Genomic DNA, 22,028 nt, shown 5'->3' with positions numbered 1-22,028 from the left:
TTGTGTAATTTAAAACAGATTCTAAGCAATGCGTTCACCTACGATGAAACTTAGCAGCATTTAATTATTGCAATGGTTCTACGCATCATCGACTGTTTTTACTTATCCTAAAATCGACGCACGGCTCGAGTAAATACGGAGTGAGGAACTGCTACCAGTGCTACCCGGCCTCGAACGCCGGAAGTGGCGCGGAGGGGGGACGGTCGGTAGTGATATCACTGAATCTAAATATCAAGTAGCATTATCCCTCCGTACATCGTTATATATAAACATCGAAAAATAAACAATTCGATTTTAAGGAGTTTATTAACAATCTGTTTTCAATTAGCCAATTTGATATCTTGTCTAAATCTTTTCTTATTTTTAGTTTCAGCGACCTTTTATTGAAAGCTGAGCACACAAGAGCTGTGTCATCAGCATAGGCAAATATTTTTGAACATAAATCAAGCTCCAGCAAGTCGTTTATATATATCAAAAAATAATGTGGCCCAAAACCACTCCTTGAGGGTTGTCAAATTGCAAATCAAGCACTTCACTCAAAACATTATAATCAATCACGAGAAAATTTACAAAATGAATTTAATTTATTGTACCGTAAACACCCATGTTTGTATAATTGTTCTTGCAGTTGTATTGAAGTAGTAGAATATGTTAAATATCTAGGATTGTTTGTTGATCATCATTTAAAGTGGGAGCAGCATGTAAAACAACTTTCAATTAAATTAAGGAAAATAAATTATGCTTTATATCACTTAAGAGACAACATTAGGAGTGAGCATTTAAAAAAGGTATACATCTCCTGGTTTGAAAGTGTGATGAGATATGGAATAGTACATTATGGGGGTACTTATCCTACCATATTACAACCTGTCATCACGAACCAAAGACATGCACTGAGGGCTGTTTTTGGATTTAAAAAATATGATAGAGTAAGTTATCTTTTTGAACATGAAGAGCTTTTAACCTTCAATCAATTGCACGTATACTGTTTGATTATGTTTGTTTTTTAATATCCGTACATGTTTAAAATGAAACCTGTCAATAGAATATCTCGATCAGCACAATATTACTTGTTAGCAGAAAGCTTTTTTAAAAAGGAAACTAGTAGGCATCAGTTTTGTTGTCTTGGTCCAAAATTTTTTAATGCGTTTGTAAAAATGTTCGGTAATGAAGTTTATAATGATAAAAGGTCTGTGATAAAGTCAAAAGCTTTGTTGTTTTCTATCAATCATAATATAGCATAACTAATCTGTAACTTATATTTAGCTTTGTTTTAGATAAATAACTATTTATATTTGCATGTAGAATTTATTGTCTTTCTAAAAACCGTGTTCTTATTAAATTATTCTAATTTGTCTAAGTGTTATTTATATGATTAAAACTGTTGCAATAGGAAATGTCTACTCACTGTTCTGTTAAAGTGACAAAGAAGGAAAAATGAGCTTTTTTCTGCCAGAAACAAGAAAATGAAATGTATTAATAAAAATATGTTTTTCATCCCGCGCGTGCTTTGCATGTCACAAGGGATTATGTATTTAATAAAAATATTGCATTAATTAAAATTGTTTGAATTGAATTGAATTGAATATATACATATATAAAAATTTTAACAAATGGTGTTTTTGGCCTCTGGGGACATCAAAATGAAAGAGTAAATCCATCCCGGGTCTAGGTCTTACCATGCCACCTACAGTAATAGCTTATTTCCCTATAAGGAAATTCGCTAAAAATGACACCAAAAGTGATTGAAGCAAAAATTATCAGTGGTAAGTTTAAAGGAGAAATAGTCATAATCCAAAGAATAATGATGATTTCATCCGAATTACCCTCTGAATTTAAGAAACTAAAATTTCCTTTTTGTCTTGCTTTCGCAATAACCATTTTAAGACACCAGGGCAATCCCTGACTGTCGTCGGTTTAAATTTAGAAAATGCATGCTTTCACACGGACAGCTGTACACATATATATACAAATATAACAATTTTAACGAATTGTGTTTTTGGCCTCTGGGGACATCAAAATCAAAAAGTAAATCGGTCCCGGGCCTAGGTCTTACCATGCCACCTACAGCTACTGTACTTTCTTATAGGGAAATTTGCTAAATAGAATCTAAAAACTATAAAAGTTACCTATCTAATAACTTGTTGAATTATTTACATTGAACACTATTTTTAAATAGAATACGCAATAATCGTTACAACAACAACAACTTCATACCTTAATATTTTATACGACAGTCAAAGACTCCACTGTTTGTGATTACGCATTTTTATTGGTAAATAAAATATATACAATGCTTAGCTCTCCACTGAAAAGGCAAATCAAAATATAAATTATCACCTTGTCAAAACTTTAACATTATTGAACTAGCCACATTAAGTTGCAAAGAGAAACGAGACTGCAATCTAGTAAAAAAGTGTAAATACTCGAGTATGAGCTTTTATTGAAACGTGACCAGTATACCTACAATATGATGATTAAGTTAAATCCTACTTATAAAAATGTATTTCTGCGTTTATGTATGTTAGTTCCTACCTTTTTATGTAGTTTAAACTCATCCTTTCAGTGGGTAGAATGAATAAAGTACAAGGTTTTCGGCACTTTTTTAACAAAGGGCTATTTTTACACATAACAAAAAAACAACTGATGTAATCATTATGAAATTTTAACAGCTATTAGAAAATATACTTATAAAACATATTTATATGTTTTAAAATTTGTCATCGGTAAAAAAATCTCTTACGATATTTGTAATGTAATAATTGGCTTTTTAATTGAGAGACGGAACAGTTAAGAAACTCAGCTGAAAGCTTGAATTAAAGGTATTAAAAATTTTAAAATGTAAATTTGATTTGCACATTGTGTGCTAACACATTATTTGAGTCACAGAGCTGAGTGTTCTTCAATCATAAAATGCACGTATAATCAGTAGTTGAGCGCTGGCGAACGGTGCCTGCTACTGTGGCAACCACTGTAGAGACTTCTGGCTCAGACTGTACCGTTGGAGGTTATGAAATTTGGACATTATGAACCGCACTGTTTATTTGGTATCTTAACGTTGGAGTTTGTGAAATTTGGACATTGTGAAACAGTGATTACTTGAATGTTATAGATTTGGAGCTTATGAAAATTGGAGGTTATGAACCGCTCTGTTTATTTAATATTTTAAGCGTTGGAGTTTGTGAAATTTGGAGTTTATGAAACGCTCCCGTTATGTCACTGACACAACTTCTATTTAAGGTGGAGTAATGTAAATGTCGTAAGAAAAGATTGTAAACTAAGTATTAAAAATGCAAATCATGGCATTAACTCTAATTCGAATAATATTTCTCCTGGTCCCTTGCAAATTGTATTATCAATGCTAAATAATTGTGGTCAATAATTCAGATTATATTTTTGATTATTCAAATCTCCTACACAAAAAGGCAAAAGTCAAACCAGGCAAGGAAAAAACCTGCTATTGTAATCCCTGTACCCAGCCATTTGGGAAGTGGTGAATGTCTAGTCTAAATATAGCTCAAAGGTCTCACCCTTCCCTTCCCCCCAACCCCTAATCACTGTTGCTATGCCGCTCATTTCGAGGTCATTGCACAACCCCTCCCTCCCTTCTATTGTTTTGCCTTTATAGTGTTTCTATTCTGACTTTTTTAAACATAAATTTATTGCTTACGTAACAGTTCAATAGTGGAATTTTCTATTGTGAAAAAGTAGGCCTACTTTAAAACAAAATCACTACCGATCATGTCATTCTATTCTGTGTCAAGTCAGTTTACCATTGCCAGTCAGTCACCGGCGACTGCTTTGAGTTGACCAATTCTGTTGTGACAGCTATAAAAAAAGATTAGGACAACTACCTCTTGCTTATTTCTATATTTATCATTTTATCATTCTATCATTTTATGTAATCACAAGTTACATTTTAACAAATATTGATTTTTTTAAAATTTTAAACCAAACTGACAAGTTCAAAGATAAGCTCGAGTTCCAAGGCTGTACTCTACTCGAACTCGAAATCTCGAATACTCGCCCGTTTTGTGTTAATAGTATAAAAATAAAATCTGATCCATTAAAACCGGATCCAGCCCAAGATCCGATTTTTTGTGGATCCGATCGGGCGGCGGTTCTAGCTCAGATCCGGCGGATCCGGTAGTCCGATATCCGGATCCGACCATCACTAATTACTAGGTAGCAACATTTTTCATTCATATAATATCAATTAAACATTCATTTGTAAAGTATCGTAAATGTTTGCATATTTGTCTGTTTTAACCAAGATTTTACGTTAACTGAACTAGTCATGGTTACATAAGAGTTAGTTTAGAGTGGGTGTACTGTATTACAACAATCAATGTGGGAAAACCGAATCTCAAATCTCAACACCACCACAAGGAAAAGATTTGGTTTTAAGATTTGATGCAAGTTTTAAGACAAAACTTAAAAAAGTAGTAAAATTTATTCCAGTATTATTTTTTGATTGCATAATAACCATTTTATAACTACGTGCATTTCTTTGCAACCTCAAGCAAGCAAGTTCAAAATTTTTGCCTTTAAGTTTTGGGATCTTCAATCCCATATTTTTTTTATGTTTTAATTCGGTTTTAAGGTTCAAAATTTCTGGTTTCGACTATCACTATAACAAACCTGTAAGAGGGGTGCGTCATGGCAAGCTGAAGGCGATAGCGTTTCTCAAACTTGTAGTGAATGCTTTCCTCTAATACATCCAATGAGCGGTGAAACCTCAGATGGGAGACCAACACCGGGATCAACATTGCATGCTGTAAACAACAGCAGGAATTGACAAAGATAACAAAAAGGTTTTCAAAATTTAAAGCAGTGTCTCACTATATTTTTACGATCAATAACCTATCAATAACCTAACCTAACCTAACAAATCAAAGATAAACAAAAATAATTTCAAAAACTCCCTCCAGAGGATATTATAACATAAGAAAACTGGTTCTTAATTTATTTTTACAGCTACCTAAAAAATCCATAGGGAATAACGAGGATAGAAACTAGCTTACCTTAGAAGCACATGTAGACCATACAAACACACAGAAGACACATTAAAACACAATATGTCACCTCCAGGGGGTCAGGTATAGAGAAAGAACTTCCAGGGGACGAAATATTGTGTTTTTATGTGTCTTATGTGTGTTGTATGTCCTACCTGTAATTCTTCTAATGTAAGCTAGCGGCTAATCCTCTTTATTTCACAATTCAAAATCCTCGACTACAGCCTTTCCTTGGACAAAACTGAAAATCCTTATATTAGTTCAAATCACTGACTATACTTTCAATGTACGTTATTGCAGGTTTCTTTAAAATTAACTCCAGTGGAGTCTGAAACCAAAAACTATTGCATTTTTGTAATAACACAAAGTTGTGTTGTAACTGGAAAATTGTAGTTGAGGCTATAAAATAGGAATGCTGCATTCAACATAATAGGCCATAAAAAATAAGTTTTACAGGTACACAAATCGAAAATATAGAATAGCAAGAAGTTAGTTTTAACCTTGTGGTTTTCTTACTGCTCCTCAAGTTTCCATGGTTTTCAAATGCCGAAATTTTCCTTATGGCATGTGCAATGATATACCCCACATAGTACCACATCGGCAAATCAATGTTGCTTAGTTGCTGAAAGGGTGCTCTACAAAACTGTGCCAAGAAGCAGGGTTAAAGATTGCAGGGTGTCTAGTTTATTTCCATTTTAAAATTCAAAACTAATTCCAGATTTTACAAGACTAGTTTTTCAACAATTAGTGAGTGTCAATACCAAAATGTATCAATTCTCGATTCTTGATACCGTACCAGTTTTTATGATTTAACCAAATTTTCTAAATAATTTGGTTATACTACACACATTCCTGTCTTTATGTAAAAAGTATTATTAAGATATTGTGGTTTTCTCAAGTAAAGACAGAATGCAGCAATGACAAATTCTAACTGGCCAATTAGGGTAAGGATTTTCTTATCATGAAATCTTACGGGGACGTGCAGACATAATTATTAACTGCCACGGTCATGCCTAACGGAAAAGTCATCGTTGTGGTCCGCATTCACGGCAAAATCATTAAATTTCCCACAGCCGTTTAGACATCACCATCGTCTCCCGCGGTCACGGAAACGTCATCATCGCGGTCACGGAAATATATGCATGTCGAACGTACATATGCATCATACTCGCCATTTTAATTGACACAATGTATACTCAGATCCATCTGTATATGGTATTCAGTATCAGTTGAGGTTACAGACCTCAGGAAAGAATCCAACATTACCTGAACAACATCACACATGATGCCTGTAAGACGAAAGTTCTCACTGCTAACTGTAACAGTTACGTTGCGTTTCAGCTCACTCTTCGTCCTCATGCTCTGCAATTTGATCTCCTTTAGCTCCAATTTTTCCTTGTCGTTAAATGAGGGCTTTGGCATGTTTGCCATGAGATGTCTGAATTTCACATACTCCCTCCAAGCTTTCTGGTATCTGTAATATGGCCATTTATTTACTTGGTACAAAACTCTTCCACAAATGGTAACTTACATAATTGTATTCTTATTCTATAACATACAGTAGACTGGATCTTGATCAGATCCGTTAGTTTCAGACGGAAACCTATATGGACTTAAACTCACACAATAACACAGCACCACTTTATTTACAGTCCAAGTCCACGTAAACAAACATTACTTGTTCGTCCAAGGCTGTACGGATGTTATTGCAGTATTTCTTTATTTTCAATATAGAACTGTTGTTTAATAACTGTGCAGTCAAGTGTGTTTAGCATTAGTTCATTCAATGTTCCTAGTCCAATACGATTGAACCAAAGTAGCTCTTTTGTAATAGTTTAGCATAATTTAAAAATAAATTTAGATCAACTTATTGTCCGGACCTCTATCAAAACTAAAATAAACAATAGAAACAAATAATGAACTAAATAATTTTAGTCAGCTTTCCCGATAATATCAAAGTCGTTTATATTGGCCATCACATCGTTGCTAATCAAGAGCTAAAAAAGCTTTGATTTTTAAACAACCTAAAGAACTTAGGAGAGCATTTATTTTCCATTTACCGTTAGTTTTTTATCTGTAGACCTATATATTGTGATTTATGTGTGTTCTGTGCCATACCTATACTTCTTCTAAGGTAAGCTAGCTGCTATCAATTTATTCTTCAAATAAAAACCTGGCATAGAGCCTTTCCTTAAACATTAACTTTAATGTTTAGATATTTCATTACTTAGGATAATAGAATTGTTAAAATTTAAGTAGACCAACTTATAATAGGAATTGTGATAACGTGTTCAATTAGAGAATCACTACATGTTCTGGAATACAGTCTACTATTAATTAAAATGCATTTTTACTCAGGGTTCCCAGCATAGCTCAGCTGGGGAGGTCGGATGCCAAAGTGGACGATTTCAGGAAACTTCAATGTGGACTTGCTGGCAAGATCTGACTCGTTGTCCTGATCTTGATCGGACTCGTTGTCCTGATCTTCATCTTCGTCTCGGTCAAGTTGATCAACCCTCAAAGACGATGGCTTCTTACCAGGGTACGTAACGATCATACCTGACAAACAAAAAATACTTGATTCATTTTTTATCCAGCGTCATGCACAATAAGCTGTTTGATGTGCCTGCATACCTCAAATCCTCCCCAACAACCCTCAGTCATCTTTCTTCCAACATTTATAAGGGCTCTCTGGCATAGGCTGCTTCAAGATTTTTTAATGAGAACTGGCTATAAAGCGGTGTTTTTAAAAGATTGTACTTGATGCCTCGAGCAGTGACAACAATGATTAATCCACAACCCTTCTGTAACGTGTGCACCTCCATTGTGTCATGGGCCAATGAAATGCACGGCATTTTTACACAAAACATAACCTCAAAACTGTCACTTGTAGTGTACTAATATTGTTGTTTTCCATGCCAGGTTAGGCAACCAAAGAAACTAAAAATACACACAATAACTATTGCAGATAAGACAGAAAAATTATTTACTTGAAAAATGCTACAATCATTCGGAATAAAGTAGAATAGTAATGTCCCAAGATGGAACAGTTCCGTCTAGTAATGCCAGAGCGCATTAGCGATGGGATGGATATGTTCCGTCCTAGTATGCCATTCCTGACATTGCACACTTTAACATACCTTTCCACCGACGTATGAGTACAAATAATTGTGGAATAGACTCTTAAATTTAAAATTAATAATCTATGATCGACAGAAAATGTTTTGGTATAGGTTAGGTTGTACTTTTTTGACAATGACATGTTTCCCAGCTCTACTGCACTGTTGAAAATGTCTTGTGACATTAAATGATTGATTAATTGATAACCTTACCTTTGATATTCTCAGTAAATCTTTGCCATTCGTGCTGAGGCATGTTCTTAATCTCGGACAGATCTTCTTTTGGGATCAAGGGTATTGAGCTCTGGAGAAGATACTTCAACACAACATTCATAGAGAGAATCTCCTTCCCGTTATCTGAAATATAAAATTACATATTACATATTTTGTAATATATACCTATTACAAGAGTACCCATGGGCAACATGCTGTGACAAAGAAAACAATCATAACTACAATACACTTAACAAAAAAAAACTTTGTAATTGGAAAACATAAATTAATTAGAGCTCTTAAAAAAAGACTGCCAATGCAGGACATGAATTTTTACAATTTATTCCTTTAAAAATTAAAACAAAAACCCAACATTTTTTTAAAACCTCTCAAGGAATATTTAATGAACCTCTCTGTCCTTGTACTCTTTAGATGAATTGAAAATGGCTTTATCATAGTTTTAAGCATTAGTTTTAATTTATTTGACACTATTCATGTACAACCCTGTATGCTATGAATAAAGTTTTGTGACAATGACTATGACTATGACAAGAAAACTAAAAGCTCATAAAATAGGGGTCCTATATACTGAACTCGATATTTCAGTTTTAGCGTTAGGGTGTTAAGCCATAAATTGTTGGTTTGAGACAGGTTGCTTCTGCTTGCATTTGACGAAAACTGCTTAAGGCTATTACCGCCATCTTGCCAACAGTGTTCATACATATAGTACGCATCCAGCTATCCCTATTTTGTCTGCAGTGGAGTGTTACAAATGAGTGCTGTCATTGAAAACCCTGCCAGATGTTCAAATTTATTGCCAGATTGGTGAAATTTACGACAAGGAAGGAATAGTGAAGGCCGAGTGAGACAGTGGTGCATTGATTAAAAAAATAACTGAACTAATGTTCACAATAAGGCCTAGCCTTATGACACAAAACAAACCATAAAAAGCACTGTGTCACAATTTCGAAACTGACAAAATATTTTCCTAAAATTTCACGGAGTTTGATTCATGAAATTGTTGTCAAAAACTTGGTCATCACGAATTTTATGCCCGGTAGGTTCCAATAATCTTCACAGATGATCACATAAACAGAGACTTGCAGCAACGTTGACATTCCTCGAAGACTACCACAAAAGTGGAAACAAAGTTATCGGTCATATCACAACAGGCGGCTTGAGTAAACCATATTAACTGGGTAAATGGAGACACACAATCACCCATGAATCCCTGAGTATGCAAACTGTCAACAAGAAAGGTGGCAACCCTAGGACACAAACAGGGATCAACCCAGTAAACCAACATACTCGGGATATAAAATGCCCCCCGGGACTTTACCAATTCACAAAATTAAAACAAGTACATTAAAGTAGGGGTACGCGAATATTCAAAAGTTTGAATAGTTGAACGAATACTTTAGTATTCGAGCCCGACTCAATCTGAATGAGTATATTCGAACATTCGAACAGTACAAAAACCTAGAAATAATCTCTAATTTCAACCAAATAAATCATGGTATTGTGTTGTTTTATTTTATCCCAACATCTCATGACCATTTTCAAGGACGATAATTTGTTGTGTGATTATTAAAATCCCTCCGCTCAGCTGGCTAGCTTACAATGCTCCAATACGATAGGCTTACTACAACCTACTGGCATGGAAACACAAGACTGTCAACCATTCTTATTTGATTAATTAACAATAGCCTATATTTAGCAATCTGAAAGTGTTGTCTGAGTAGCAACTAGTAAGCTATGAGGATAGAACTGCACTTCACAGTCTTTAGCATAGATTAAACATACTCCTTAACAAGACACAAACTCGTAAATTAATTTCTATGAAAATAATCAGCAACATTTTTTCCATTTTGAACAGAGAAATATTGTTTTTAAACTCTACTTTCTTGTTTTGTTACACAATTTTGTCTCTCTGCTTCTCTTCTGAATCAACACAACCAGATGCGTAATAACGGCCAATGACCTAAATATCATGATTGTGCAATGTTGATGTAAAAATGCAAATCATGGCATTAATTTGAATATATTTTTAGTTAATTCAAATTATATTTTTGAAGATTCAAAGTTTCTTAACGGAAAACCAAGGAGATTTTGGACAGATTTGATTGGGAGGTTTTTGACAGTTTGGATTTGGCACCAAGCGACTACCAATCCTTCCCTGCAATGAAAGTGACTCGGTAAACAAGGATTCGAAACTGACACTAAGCTTCACACTTTGTATATACCAACGATTGAAGTCAATGGCCGCAGATTTATTTATCAGGAATATTAAAGCTGGTATGGTATGACAATTCAATGAATCAATTTGAATCAATTTGCCTCAATTTGAATGGTGATTATGTAGAATAATAAGGCTTTTATTCAGTCGGTCAGCAAATTACAAATCATTGTCACTGAGTTTCAATAGCTAAAGAGTTTACCTTCAACATGTGTACATTACATTTGTGTTTTCACTCTGATCTTTGTCTATTTCAAAATGCCTGTTACATTCTGCATGTGACTTAAACAAAAATGATACTTAACTGACTTTAGAACTCTGCACAGATTGGTAGGACATTTTTGGTATCTGACAGTTCAGGGGTTTTAGGAAAGAAAAACTGTGCTATCTGATTTAACATCTGAAAACATGTAAGAAAAGAGCTCTCTCTCCATTTCTGATTAAAAATGGAAATGTGTATTTTTTTAACTGGATAAATTATTGAACCTTTAAACTATGCACCCAAATTTTAGATACAAAAAAATAGTTATAAAATATTTCATTTATCCTATTACAATTATTAGGTAAACTAATACAGAAAAACGGTGAAAAATGTATCTGTGTTATTTTACATTATCTATCTTGCACTTAAATTATTTACGGTATGTCATTTCACTTATCCTCATTTAGGCTTGTCTGTTTTGTATACTTAATTGTTGACAGTCTAATTTACTTTTTCCAGATTAAACAATTAACATTTTTACTCAGAGTGGGTTTTCCAGAAATGAGCGCAGGAAGGGAAACTATACTGTACAGAAAGGGTTAAACGGTAGAGTGACATTACCTTCAAGTCCCCTTACAAATCGTGGCATGAAATGATATTGAGGACAGCCTTCTTTATCCCCAGCAGCGTGGAAGTCCAAGTCCACTAGTTCAAGAATTTCTTTGAACAAGTAGTTATCTGTAAACATACATTTTTATATAAAACTTGAAACACAAAAAGTGACATAACGGTAGCTTTGTTTTATATAAATAAATTGCATGAATAAGTTTGCCAACTAAACAAAACACATCCATAAACAAGCAAACTACAACAGTTAACACATTTTCAAAATAATATATAGGAATTTTTAATGTTACGTTAATTTTTCCTGTGACCATTAATAGTACAATATTGCTTTAATATAATAAAATAATTGTTTTTTAGATAAATTGCAAAATTTTGTGTTTTTAGGGTTGCTTATTTAGATTCCAGATATAGTTGTAGAGATTGAAGACTGCTATAGACTTACTTAACACCATACAAGGGTTAGACGGAAAGAAAAGAAAAATGTTTTGTTCTGGTACCGCAGTGGACTGAACTAGTACCCTCATTTTGGTATTTAAAATTTCAGATTCATTAACACATACACACACTACCGTCTCTTGTGCTTTGTTTGTGTTTATATTTTAAAATTATTGTTAAAATTATATTGTTAAAATGTGCAACTGAAAACCTTATCATTCGTATACAGTTTTTTTGTTATATAATTTTTTAACCATAGCTAACTTGTGATTATAATCAGGAATAGTGTAAAACAATGAAATAAAGCCTCTTTCACACGGGGCGAGTGTGCTTGTATTCGTTCACACAGAGCTTGTCCACTCGCCAACTCGCAGACGTGTAGAAAGACGCCGGCGAGTGCGCTTGTAGTCGTTCACACAATGCTTTTTCCACTCGCTCAGTAGCTGGCTTGAACTAAATCCTCCGACATCTTCGAATAACATGCGCACAAGCACAAGCAACTGTGTTCACACTGGGCTACTTTACACGCCTACTAGCTCAAAAGCTGACGAGTTGGCGTGTAAAGTAGCGGCTGCGTCAACTTTTTCCAGAGCTATTTTGCAAGCAGCTTTTGAGCGAGTATGTCGTTCACACTGAGCTATTTTACTAGCTGCGTGTAAAAAATCCGGCTTGTAGCTTGTAAACTCGACCCGTGTGAACGGGGTTTAACAAATTATTTCAAGGCACATAGGATATTATTTGAAAGGCAATGTCTTCATGCCTTTGACAGTAACGTAAATATTATTGTTGTTTGAGTCACATATCCAAGACGATTCTGAGATACAGATAGCAACAGCAGAATGTACCTTATTGAAATTTAGGTTAAGTCAATCGAAAAAGAGTCTAGATGTGCTCTATTCGAAATTCTCCCAAATTTTGTTTAAGTCACAAATTCACACTTTACAGGTTCTGTTTAGGAGTAGAGGTGTGCGGATGCCGGATAGTTAAATTTTAGTTTATGGATCGGATAGTTTTGGCTCCGAATGCGGATAGTTCGCTGTTATTTAATAAATTAATACCTAGCCTAATAAGTTAACGTCATTTTTATATATCGTAACATTAAATTAATGTTTTTGATCAGATCAAAATTACTCTACTGTATGATGGATTAAATTTATTTACCTGGGTGTTTTGTTTTGTTTTTATATCCCTAGACCACAAATGTTGAAATTACATCTTACATTTCTGTAATAGTAAATAAGAAAATAACACACGATTAAAAAAAATTGAACAACATTAGCTATTTATATTACTGGTAGTATATTAACTGGTAGCGGTGTGTTTTTTCAATAAGCTAGCATTAGTTGTTGGCCATCAGATAAAATATTTAAGTTAAAAAGCTTGCTTGCCAATCAGTTAATGTTTAGAAGAGTATACAAAAGTACCTACTGTAATTCAACATTTTGTTAGTTGTTACTTAATATGTTGGTTGATGAAGCTTGGTTTGTTTGTGTACATCAACTTTTAATAAAAAACTGTAATGAGACTCACTACCAGCCAATTTACAAAAAGACAACTACTGACACCAGGCCAATCCTGGCACTAACTTATATCTGATACGTGAGATGGTAAGCTAAGACTACAAGCATGTTTGCTAATGTCATTTAAGGTCTCAGCCTATTTTTATCTTAGTAAAAATGCTAAATAAATTTGAAGTCTTTGATAATAGGCTTAGTCCTATTGTAAATGTATGTTTAGTAGCTTACAATCTCTTTTCAATAGAAAAACAGTATTAAAAATACAAATGGTTTAAAATAGGCTTAGGCCTAGCCTACTTGTTTTGCTTTCACTGTAGGCTAAACAAATGTTAATAAATTTCTTAACAATGACATTAATTGAGATAATGTAGGTAGGTACTGTAGGGGAATAACTACTGTAGACATAACTTAAATACATAGAATGACCAAGGGCCTAAGTCATATTTTGTAGCTTTTCAAGATTTATTCAAGTTATTTTAATATTTTTGGACAGAAAAAAACGTATGGAAAGGACTTTGTTACAGATAACAAGGGTGTGACTTACACCATTGGGCCTAACTACTTAACTTAATCTGCAATCCAATCAGTTATCTTTAGTGCTCCGGACACATGAATTAAATTGCAACGAATAATTCTCACAGTTAAACATAACTCGAACAATCTTTCAATTCAGAAAATTCTCAGTCCCGGTTTGTTCGTTTGGTTATGTCAATTGTTGATGTTATATATTTTGACATTTTCCAATGTCACACCAAACTACTCCAGTTCCAGTTCCAATACAAAACGCAATTTATTTTATTATTGTTTTCAACTAAAGAAGAAACTACTGACATCAGTTTTATGTAAACAGCAACAGTCAGACAACAACTATTTCGCTTTTGTAGTTGTATTACCTAACGGTTTCAATCTACTCACACTCCACAGTCCACACAACCAAATAAAAATCCCACTCACCAGGTCAACCGGTCAAGAGAATCACGTTTTATCCCACTTTAACGAATCTAAAATCCCGCTTTATCCGACTTGGTTTATTCCGTGTTACCTTTTTGTTGTAATATGTTTAGATATTACCATTTAAATGACGTTTAAATCTTGCAATAACAATGTCATAAACAATTATCCAACCAATAATAAGTTTTTATATGGAAAGCAGCAAATTCCGATTCCTGTTTCCCGCTCAAAGTCTGAAATTCCCATTTATTTATTTATTTAATTATTCATTACATCATTTGACAGGACATAAAGTCATATACAGGATAATACTAAAACTAAGAAATAACAAAAATGTCTTACTAAATTATTAATCTAACTTAATGTCCCTATTTAAATAACATGCAATAGAAAACAAATTTTTTTTTACCAGGTCTTCGGGGTGGATCTGAACTGTGTATTACTATCAATATTTTTTATGTGGAGTGGTAACTTATTGTAAACTTGTGGGCCTATAGCCTATATTGGGGAGATAAATTAAATTTCTCTAATCTATGGGTTTCAGGCTTAATATAACTCTTAAATCTAGTGTGATGGGAATGAATGGGTTGGGTCATGAATGAGGACAGATTGTCTTCAACCCAATTTGAAATTTCTAAAATATAGTGATCATAAAATGTTAAAACTGAAAATGTTTAAAAAAGACTTTTACAAAGATTTCTATGAGGAACTCGCCCAATAATTCTAATTGCTTTTTGTTGAAGTTTGAATATTTTGTTGGAGTGGCATGAGTTTCCCCAAACCAGAATACCATATGTGAATGAAAGGTACTCTGATGTGCTACATCAGGATATATATGAAATTAACAATATAGATTATCGGATTCGAACACAAGACACCGAAGCCTTGAAGGGATCCTTTTTAGTAGGATTGAATTGTTGTAGTTTCTTTGGATGAATATATTTTTTTACGGTTCTCTGAGGCTTTTCGTCAGATTTCTCAATGATCGTGACCTTATTGGCCGTTTTGAAATTTTCACTGATCGAAACAGAACGAACATTATTGAAATAAGAGCCCAGATGTTGTGAATTGCGATGTTGAAGAGTTTATAGACAAGCAAAGGAAAACATTAGGCTACTAGTAGATTCAAGTGCCTGACACAGCAGTCAAACTTTTTGACAGTTGTAACATTGTTGTATTATTGTCTTGCAGTGGCACATAAATAATGGCTGATTAGTGACTAATGGCGTCGTAGCGTAGCACCCCTAGTAACAGGCAACTTACACGAATTGACTTTCACTTGACCTTGGTCCTCGGTTGTTCTTTTCTGCTTTATCTCTGTTGCTGTTCGATAGTAAATTAAACTAACTGCCTTGTTCCCGATTTATTGTAATGCGGTATAGTTAAGGTACGTGGTATATCGATTATCATTACTGTATTTATTTGTTGATTCGGTTATTTTCCACGGCGATGATATGAATGTTTTAGTTTTGTGTCATAGATGATGACTCATCGACCGCTGTAACGTTGATGGGAACGAGTGGTGTTGAAATTATTATAAGTAACCTTTATGAACATTTTGACCTCAGTCTCAAACATCATCATATACAGTCTTTTTGGAGAGGTCGGATACTTAACGAATAATGTCGGGTATCAAATTTGGGGCTCGGTTTAGTTACGGATATTCAAAACCAACCCGAAATGTTGGCTATCCGCACACCTCTATTTAGGAGCTGGATTTTTGTGTGTTGTGTTCATACTTACCTGTACCTAGTAAGGACTTAAAAATCAATTTATCAGTCAATAAACAAGAAATATTTAAACTTACAGAAAAGATTTAACTCCTTAACAGTGAAGTTTTGAGGAAACTTCTCCTCATAGTAGAGTATTGTGTATTCAATATTGTATCTTATAACTTTGCAAAGAGGTAATTCATCAAGCTTCTTGTGGGTAAACATTGAGAATCCTTCAAACAGGTATTCCTGGCCATCATGCATGATAACAGTTGGTGATTGAATCTGAAAAAGTTCATAGCAGGTAAGTACCAAAGAACTCGTAGCAGGTATTCTAAGAAAAATAACAACAAAAAACTGTTTCAAGTAAAGCAGACCCTTCATAAATCGGTCCTTGAAATCAGGCTACTTCCCAAAGTCAATATTCTTGAGTGCTCTTACAATTGGTCAGGTTTTTAACATTTTGCTGTAGTCACTCAGGGTGTCTACCAGATTTCTCAAATTAAATTAACGACTCTATCCCGACATTTCATTGCCATGAAAAAAAAATCCTGACCTAAAACTTGATCCTTTCTCCATGTTACAACACCTTTTTCCATCTCGCGGTCACGGTACCATCGTCAACATGTCCCACGGTCACGGTACCATCGTCAACATGTCCCACGGTCACGGCACTATCGTCAACATGTCCCACAATCACGGCACCATCGTTATCATGTTTCACGTTTGCAGAGCCATCTTTGACTTGTCTCGTGATCATGGTGCAAGTTTGAAGATCTCCGCCATTACCGAGATATCATCATCGTCTCTTAGGTTCGCGGAATCATCACGAATATGTCTCTCAACCATGGAGACATCATCGTCAGCCGCAATACCAGCGATATTTTTTGCAATTGCGGAAGCGTCATCATCGTTACTTGTGACTTGTGACGCAGCGGAATCCCCGACGATCAGAACGAATCACGTACCTAGAAAATCCTGTATCATTTGTAATCCCGTCCCAATGATCAGGAATAAGCGATCCTGAAAATTTTTCCAAGTTTTGTTATCCGTTCATCCCTAATTTTTAAGGGTTAGATTATTCCCGACCTTCGGCCGAAATATATGGTTTTTCAAGACTTTTCCCGACCTTTCAAATTCCCCGACTATTACCTAAATTTCCGACTGGTAGACACCCTGGTCACTGCTTAATGTGCTAGTAGGCCTAACCTTTAAACAATTGGTTGATTATTTCCAGTACAGTGGTAGGCTTTAGTAGACTACAGTAATTGTTTTGTTTTGTCAATAAAAGCATATATTTGAGTAAAAATGCAATCAGGCAAATAGAAATTCGCTTAGTCTGCAGGTTTGATGAAGCAGGTGTAGCATTGAATAGTTCAGATTACAGAACTTATTGTTTTAACATAACAATTAGCTAAACGTGGCTAAAATGGATCGTACTTGTTACGGGAAAAGTGAAAAATGCTTTATAGTATAAAGTAAAATACAGTGTTTATTTAATAATTACAGTAGTAAACTTAGTGAATAAACAGTAGGCCTACTGTACATTACAATAGGAACAACAACTATATCAATAAATACAGTATACAATAAAGAACTACTGTACTGTGCTGTGTATAGAGTACAGCAATAAGGGGTCCCGATTAGTGGACGTTCGGATAACGGGGGTTCGGATTAAAGAGGTTCTACTGTATTCATAAAATAGGTAGGATTTAATCAAATAGCTGTTGAATCTAGAGTAAACAGAGAGCTACACAAAATATCAAGCCTATTATTTTTTTTACAAAAAAGTTCCTAATACATAGTTAATAACCTTCAGTTTGTTCACCTTTCGTTCTTCCATTTTGTGTTAGGTTTTTCTTGTAATAGTTTTACAATATGAAATATACAATTTGATGCTCAAGACAACAGAAGAGCTCTAAACTCCTGAAAAATTTAATTGTTTATTGGCAAATCACATCTATGTTTTAGTTTCACTCATAGTAGGCCTATGAATGTTTTAACTGTGATTAATGGTATTTATACCTTAATATTGTTTGGTAAAGATGGCTATGGTTTTAAGAGTTTTGTAGTGGGTAGGTTGAACTTACTGACAAAATAGTTGCAAGTACAATTAAACACACAAAAACTAGAATAGTCAAAACTAATAGGTTCTCGTTTAGCTGTGGTATTTATACTCGTAGTTAGTAAGATAATCTGAGAAAGCTATAAAGCAAGAGTTCAAACATAGCCTCCTCTATTACGAGGCCGCGGCGAGACAAAAGTGCCAAAACAGTTGTTGAACTAATTTATAATGAAGCATCTGCGCAACGTTGTTACTGTTAACATGGCAATAGGAAGGCCAGTCTGACGATGCCACCCACCAATGTTGCTGCCTGTATACACGAGGCTATGGTTCTTATACTTGATTCACGCACATTTTGAAAATGACATTTTGAAAGGAGCTACGGTAACAAGTTGTCAAGACTTACCAGAAAGTTGGTGACAGGTGTGACGGTAATACGGTAATGATGCAGTCTGTCAGCGTTGTTTGAGTTGGGATCACATAGGGTGAGATGGTTTTCGCCGGCATAAATGTTGTGTCGAATTCCAGAGCGTTGAGCCTTGGCGCTACACCGGCATAGGGGTCCGTCATTCATCTAAACAGAACTCATTTTGTCAAGAACAACTACACTTTTGACTCTCAAATCATTAAAGTTTAAAATTTTCTTTCAAACCATTTTGTGGAGCTTAAAAGCATACTATTCAGTATATATCTGAAGTGTTGATGTAGGCTTAAAATAGTTACCGAAAACATTTAAATGACTCTAAGTTTTAAATTTCCATGTTATGCTTGTAGTATAATTGAATTGTTGTAGTTTCTTTGGATAAGTATATTAAATAATAGGTAAAATTTGGCAAATTTATTTATTTTATAAATAAGCTATTTGTTTGTTGGTGTGGCCAAAAACCTACTAAGGCTTGAGAGGCACATAGGTAAGGTAATGTAAACTACTCCTTGTAGCAGCAAACTGAAGTTAATTACTCATTAAAACTAGGTTAATGTTTTTTTATAGTGAATAAATCTTATATGTTTTTTGGTAATATTTAACATATAGTGAGGCCAATGGAAATTGGCTTAGTCTGCATGTTTGCCGTTACTGTGGTATTATATCACATTGACTAGGCCTATCTTGGTAAAAACTAAGAGAGAAAATACAATATTAGATAGTATCACACTCAAGAGTGCCTCATTCAACTCTTTCCTTAATAGGCTACAGCTAGTCTATGTAAACGGGTCGTCTACTTAGTATTAAAAACCAGTGGCAGATCCAGGGTACGATTTCAGGAGGGAGGCTAGGGGATATGGAGTAAAAGGAGGGTCCGGATATTTTGAAATATTTTAACAGAAAACTTGTGTTTTTAGATAATCTAGAGACAAAAAAATGATCTTCTTTGGAATTTAAATATATAGTACTGTATTTTAACTGGATTTATTTACCTACCCTATATTTGCCTACCCAAATCTCGTGGGGGGGGGGCATTTGCTTCTTGCCTCCTTGCTAGTTTACTTGTTCATGTGACAGCTAGCGCCCTCATTAGCGCTAGCAACTTTAAAAAAGTTCAGCGTCGCTAGCAATCGTTCATTTACTGCACTAGAATAATTGCTATGCTGATTAGAGCTAATACTACCGTCGTCTGATCGAGGTTTTACTGGTCTTAGCCTAAGCTTATGAAAAAAAGTAAAAACATGGGATGTACCTCTCCTGGATCGTTAAACCAGAGCTCTGGATGGAGCCTTAGGGGATGTTTCTTCTTATGCTCCAGCTCCTCATTAGTATGGTCTTCTTCTCCATCGCTTTCAGACGAACTGCTGCTACTACTGCTGGAGCAGCAGCCTGCAACAAGAGAAATTTCAATTTCCACAGCAGTATTTTGTAATAACCGTTGGTATCATTGATTAACTTTAATACTTTACTTTAAAATGGCGACCATACGAATGTAGGTATTTTAAGCCAAGTACGAATGGAGATGAGTGGCGAGATCTTGTAGTCCTGTTAGTGACTAAGGCCAACATATTATTCTTTGGCACAGTTGTACAATAGCCCATACACCCAATGGCAACTAAGGGACCTACAGTTTATAGTGGAATCCGAACCACATTTTTGCCTAGTAATTCACAAATTGGTCTTATTATCAGAATTGTACTGTGGATAGTCGTACAGTCGAACCTTGGTATAACGAATCTGAAGGGACCGAACTGAATATTCGTTATATCAAGGATTTTGTTAAAACGAGGTTTGTTATATTGAGGTTAAGTTTGCAGTTATTTCGCTAATCCGAGGTTCAGAACCAGCATCGGTCAATATCCTCAATATAGGTCAGGATTTGACCTCATTAAAACAAAATTAAAGTAGCATAGGCCTAGGCTAAAATACTTTACAGTACAGTGTTAACATTGTAAAGTAGAACCACAATTATCTGGGGTAATAAAGGGGAGTGATCTTTAATATTGCGCAATCATGATATTTCTAGTCATTGACCTTAGTACAGGCTACAAACCGTAAGTTTAAAATCACAGCTTAATCTAACCCTCCTAAAACCTAGCCAAACACTGTATTGTATAGTCAAAAACCACGTAAAGAACAAAACAAGACAGTAGAGAGTTTTGTAAGCTACTGCTTGTGATAGGCCGGTAGGCTACTAACAGTACAGTACTGATTTATCGCAACAGAGGAATCTCAATAATAATCATCAACTATAGGTGTTGCTAGTTGAAACAAATCATATCGAAAACAATAAATTATTAGATAAGTCATTATAAAAGTGTATAATCATAGCCAACTTTAGATTTTAGAACTTAGAACTTTAGAACTTAAGATTTTAAAAACACTCATTAAAGGAATGTTAAGATAACGATGTTACTATTCTTTCTTGTCGCTTTTGTTTTTATATTCTTTCTTAGGCTTCTCTTTATCCAAAAAAAGCCCAATCACAGCTTACTAAACATTATGTCGTCATCAAACGTCTCCTCAGTGAATTAAATCAAATCAGTCCTCAGTATGTCACATAGCGTGTAGCGACAGCAGCAGCAGACAAAGATGTGTAAAACGGAGCAGACGAATGTTAGCGCAAGCGATGACGTCACCTTTCCATTCTATTTCATAAAGAAACAGATTTTCCAAAAACAATAATGGGGTGAGGAGTTTGTTATATCGACGGAAAGACGTGGAAAATTTTTTAAGTAGAGGTTAAATTCACTACGTAGAGTTCTGACAATTATAAATTCCTTATATTGAGGTGTCTTATTTTAGCTGAAATCACGAAAAATTCGTTAAATCAAGGTCGTTGTTATGGTTTGTTCGTTATGTAGAGGAAAAATATACATTGTGTCTTATGGATAGTTCTCGGGGATTAAAAAAATTTGCTATATCAAGTGTAATATAGTATAGTAGCAATAGGACCATATTAGATTATTAGTAACCGGAAACAGATTAAGTTACTGGGTGGCTGCACTGCCTACATCGGCGTGGAGCTCCCTGATTGGCTGCCGATCGGTCAAGGAGTTTTCCGTCTTGATGATCGTCACTTCAAGTCTAGCAAGGTGTGTAATCAGATGTCGCCATGTTTTCTTATCCTTAATCTTGGTAGTTACTACAAATGGCGCAGTCGTAGTAAAGTTAATTTTGTTCAACTTCTTTTTCGCGAGTGCGGATTGTTGAAAAATTAATTTGAGGAACCATGTCGTCCCGTTCAATAGGGAGTATGGGGGAGTTTAACCCTCATGAAGAGGATATTTCGTCATATTTAATGAGGCTGAAACACTACTTGAAGGCCAACAGCGTAAAGGAAGGATCGGAGTTATCCATTTTGATTACTGTAATTGGACCAAAAGCTCTGGCTGTTCTCACGGACTTAGTATCACCAGATTCGGTAGATTCCAAGGATTATAAGGATCTGTTAAAGGTGTTGGAAGCACATTATTCTCCAAAAAGGTTAGTGGTAGCCGAACGCTACACGT

The 22,028-nt window shown here is 34.8% G+C and overlaps 1 protein-coding gene across 1 annotated transcript in view; it reads right to left on the bottom strand.

Moving 5' to 3' along the window:
- LOC128997918 (ribonuclease 3) overlaps nucleotides 1-22,028 on the bottom strand; it is an 83,925-nt gene that overhangs the window by 50,188 nt on the left and 11,709 nt on the right. The window contains exons 4-11 of the mRNA XM_054423750.1: nucleotides 19,769-19,905; nucleotides 18,499-18,666; nucleotides 16,123-16,312; nucleotides 11,407-11,523; nucleotides 8,348-8,491; nucleotides 7,370-7,574; nucleotides 6,282-6,489; nucleotides 4,642-4,775 (exon numbers count right to left, since the gene is read on the bottom strand). Of these exons, the coding sequence (XP_054279725.1) occupies nucleotides 4,642-4,775; nucleotides 6,282-6,489; nucleotides 7,370-7,574; nucleotides 8,348-8,491; nucleotides 11,407-11,523; nucleotides 16,123-16,312; nucleotides 18,499-18,666; nucleotides 19,769-19,905 (1,303 nt within the window). The remainder of the gene's footprint in view (nucleotides 1-4,641; nucleotides 4,776-6,281; nucleotides 6,490-7,369; nucleotides 7,575-8,347; nucleotides 8,492-11,406; nucleotides 11,524-16,122; nucleotides 16,313-18,498; nucleotides 18,667-19,768; nucleotides 19,906-22,028) is intronic.

This window comes from Macrosteles quadrilineatus, unplaced genomic scaffold, assembly GCF_028750875.1.
Source record: "Macrosteles quadrilineatus isolate MER2022 unplaced genomic scaffold, UCM_ALF_1.0 Scaffold_7__1_contigs__length_78375512, whole genome shotgun sequence".
In the NCBI taxonomy this organism is placed as follows: domain Eukaryota; kingdom Metazoa; phylum Arthropoda; class Insecta; order Hemiptera; family Cicadellidae; genus Macrosteles; species Macrosteles quadrilineatus.
This window is presented reverse-complemented; position numbering and strand designations above follow the sequence as displayed.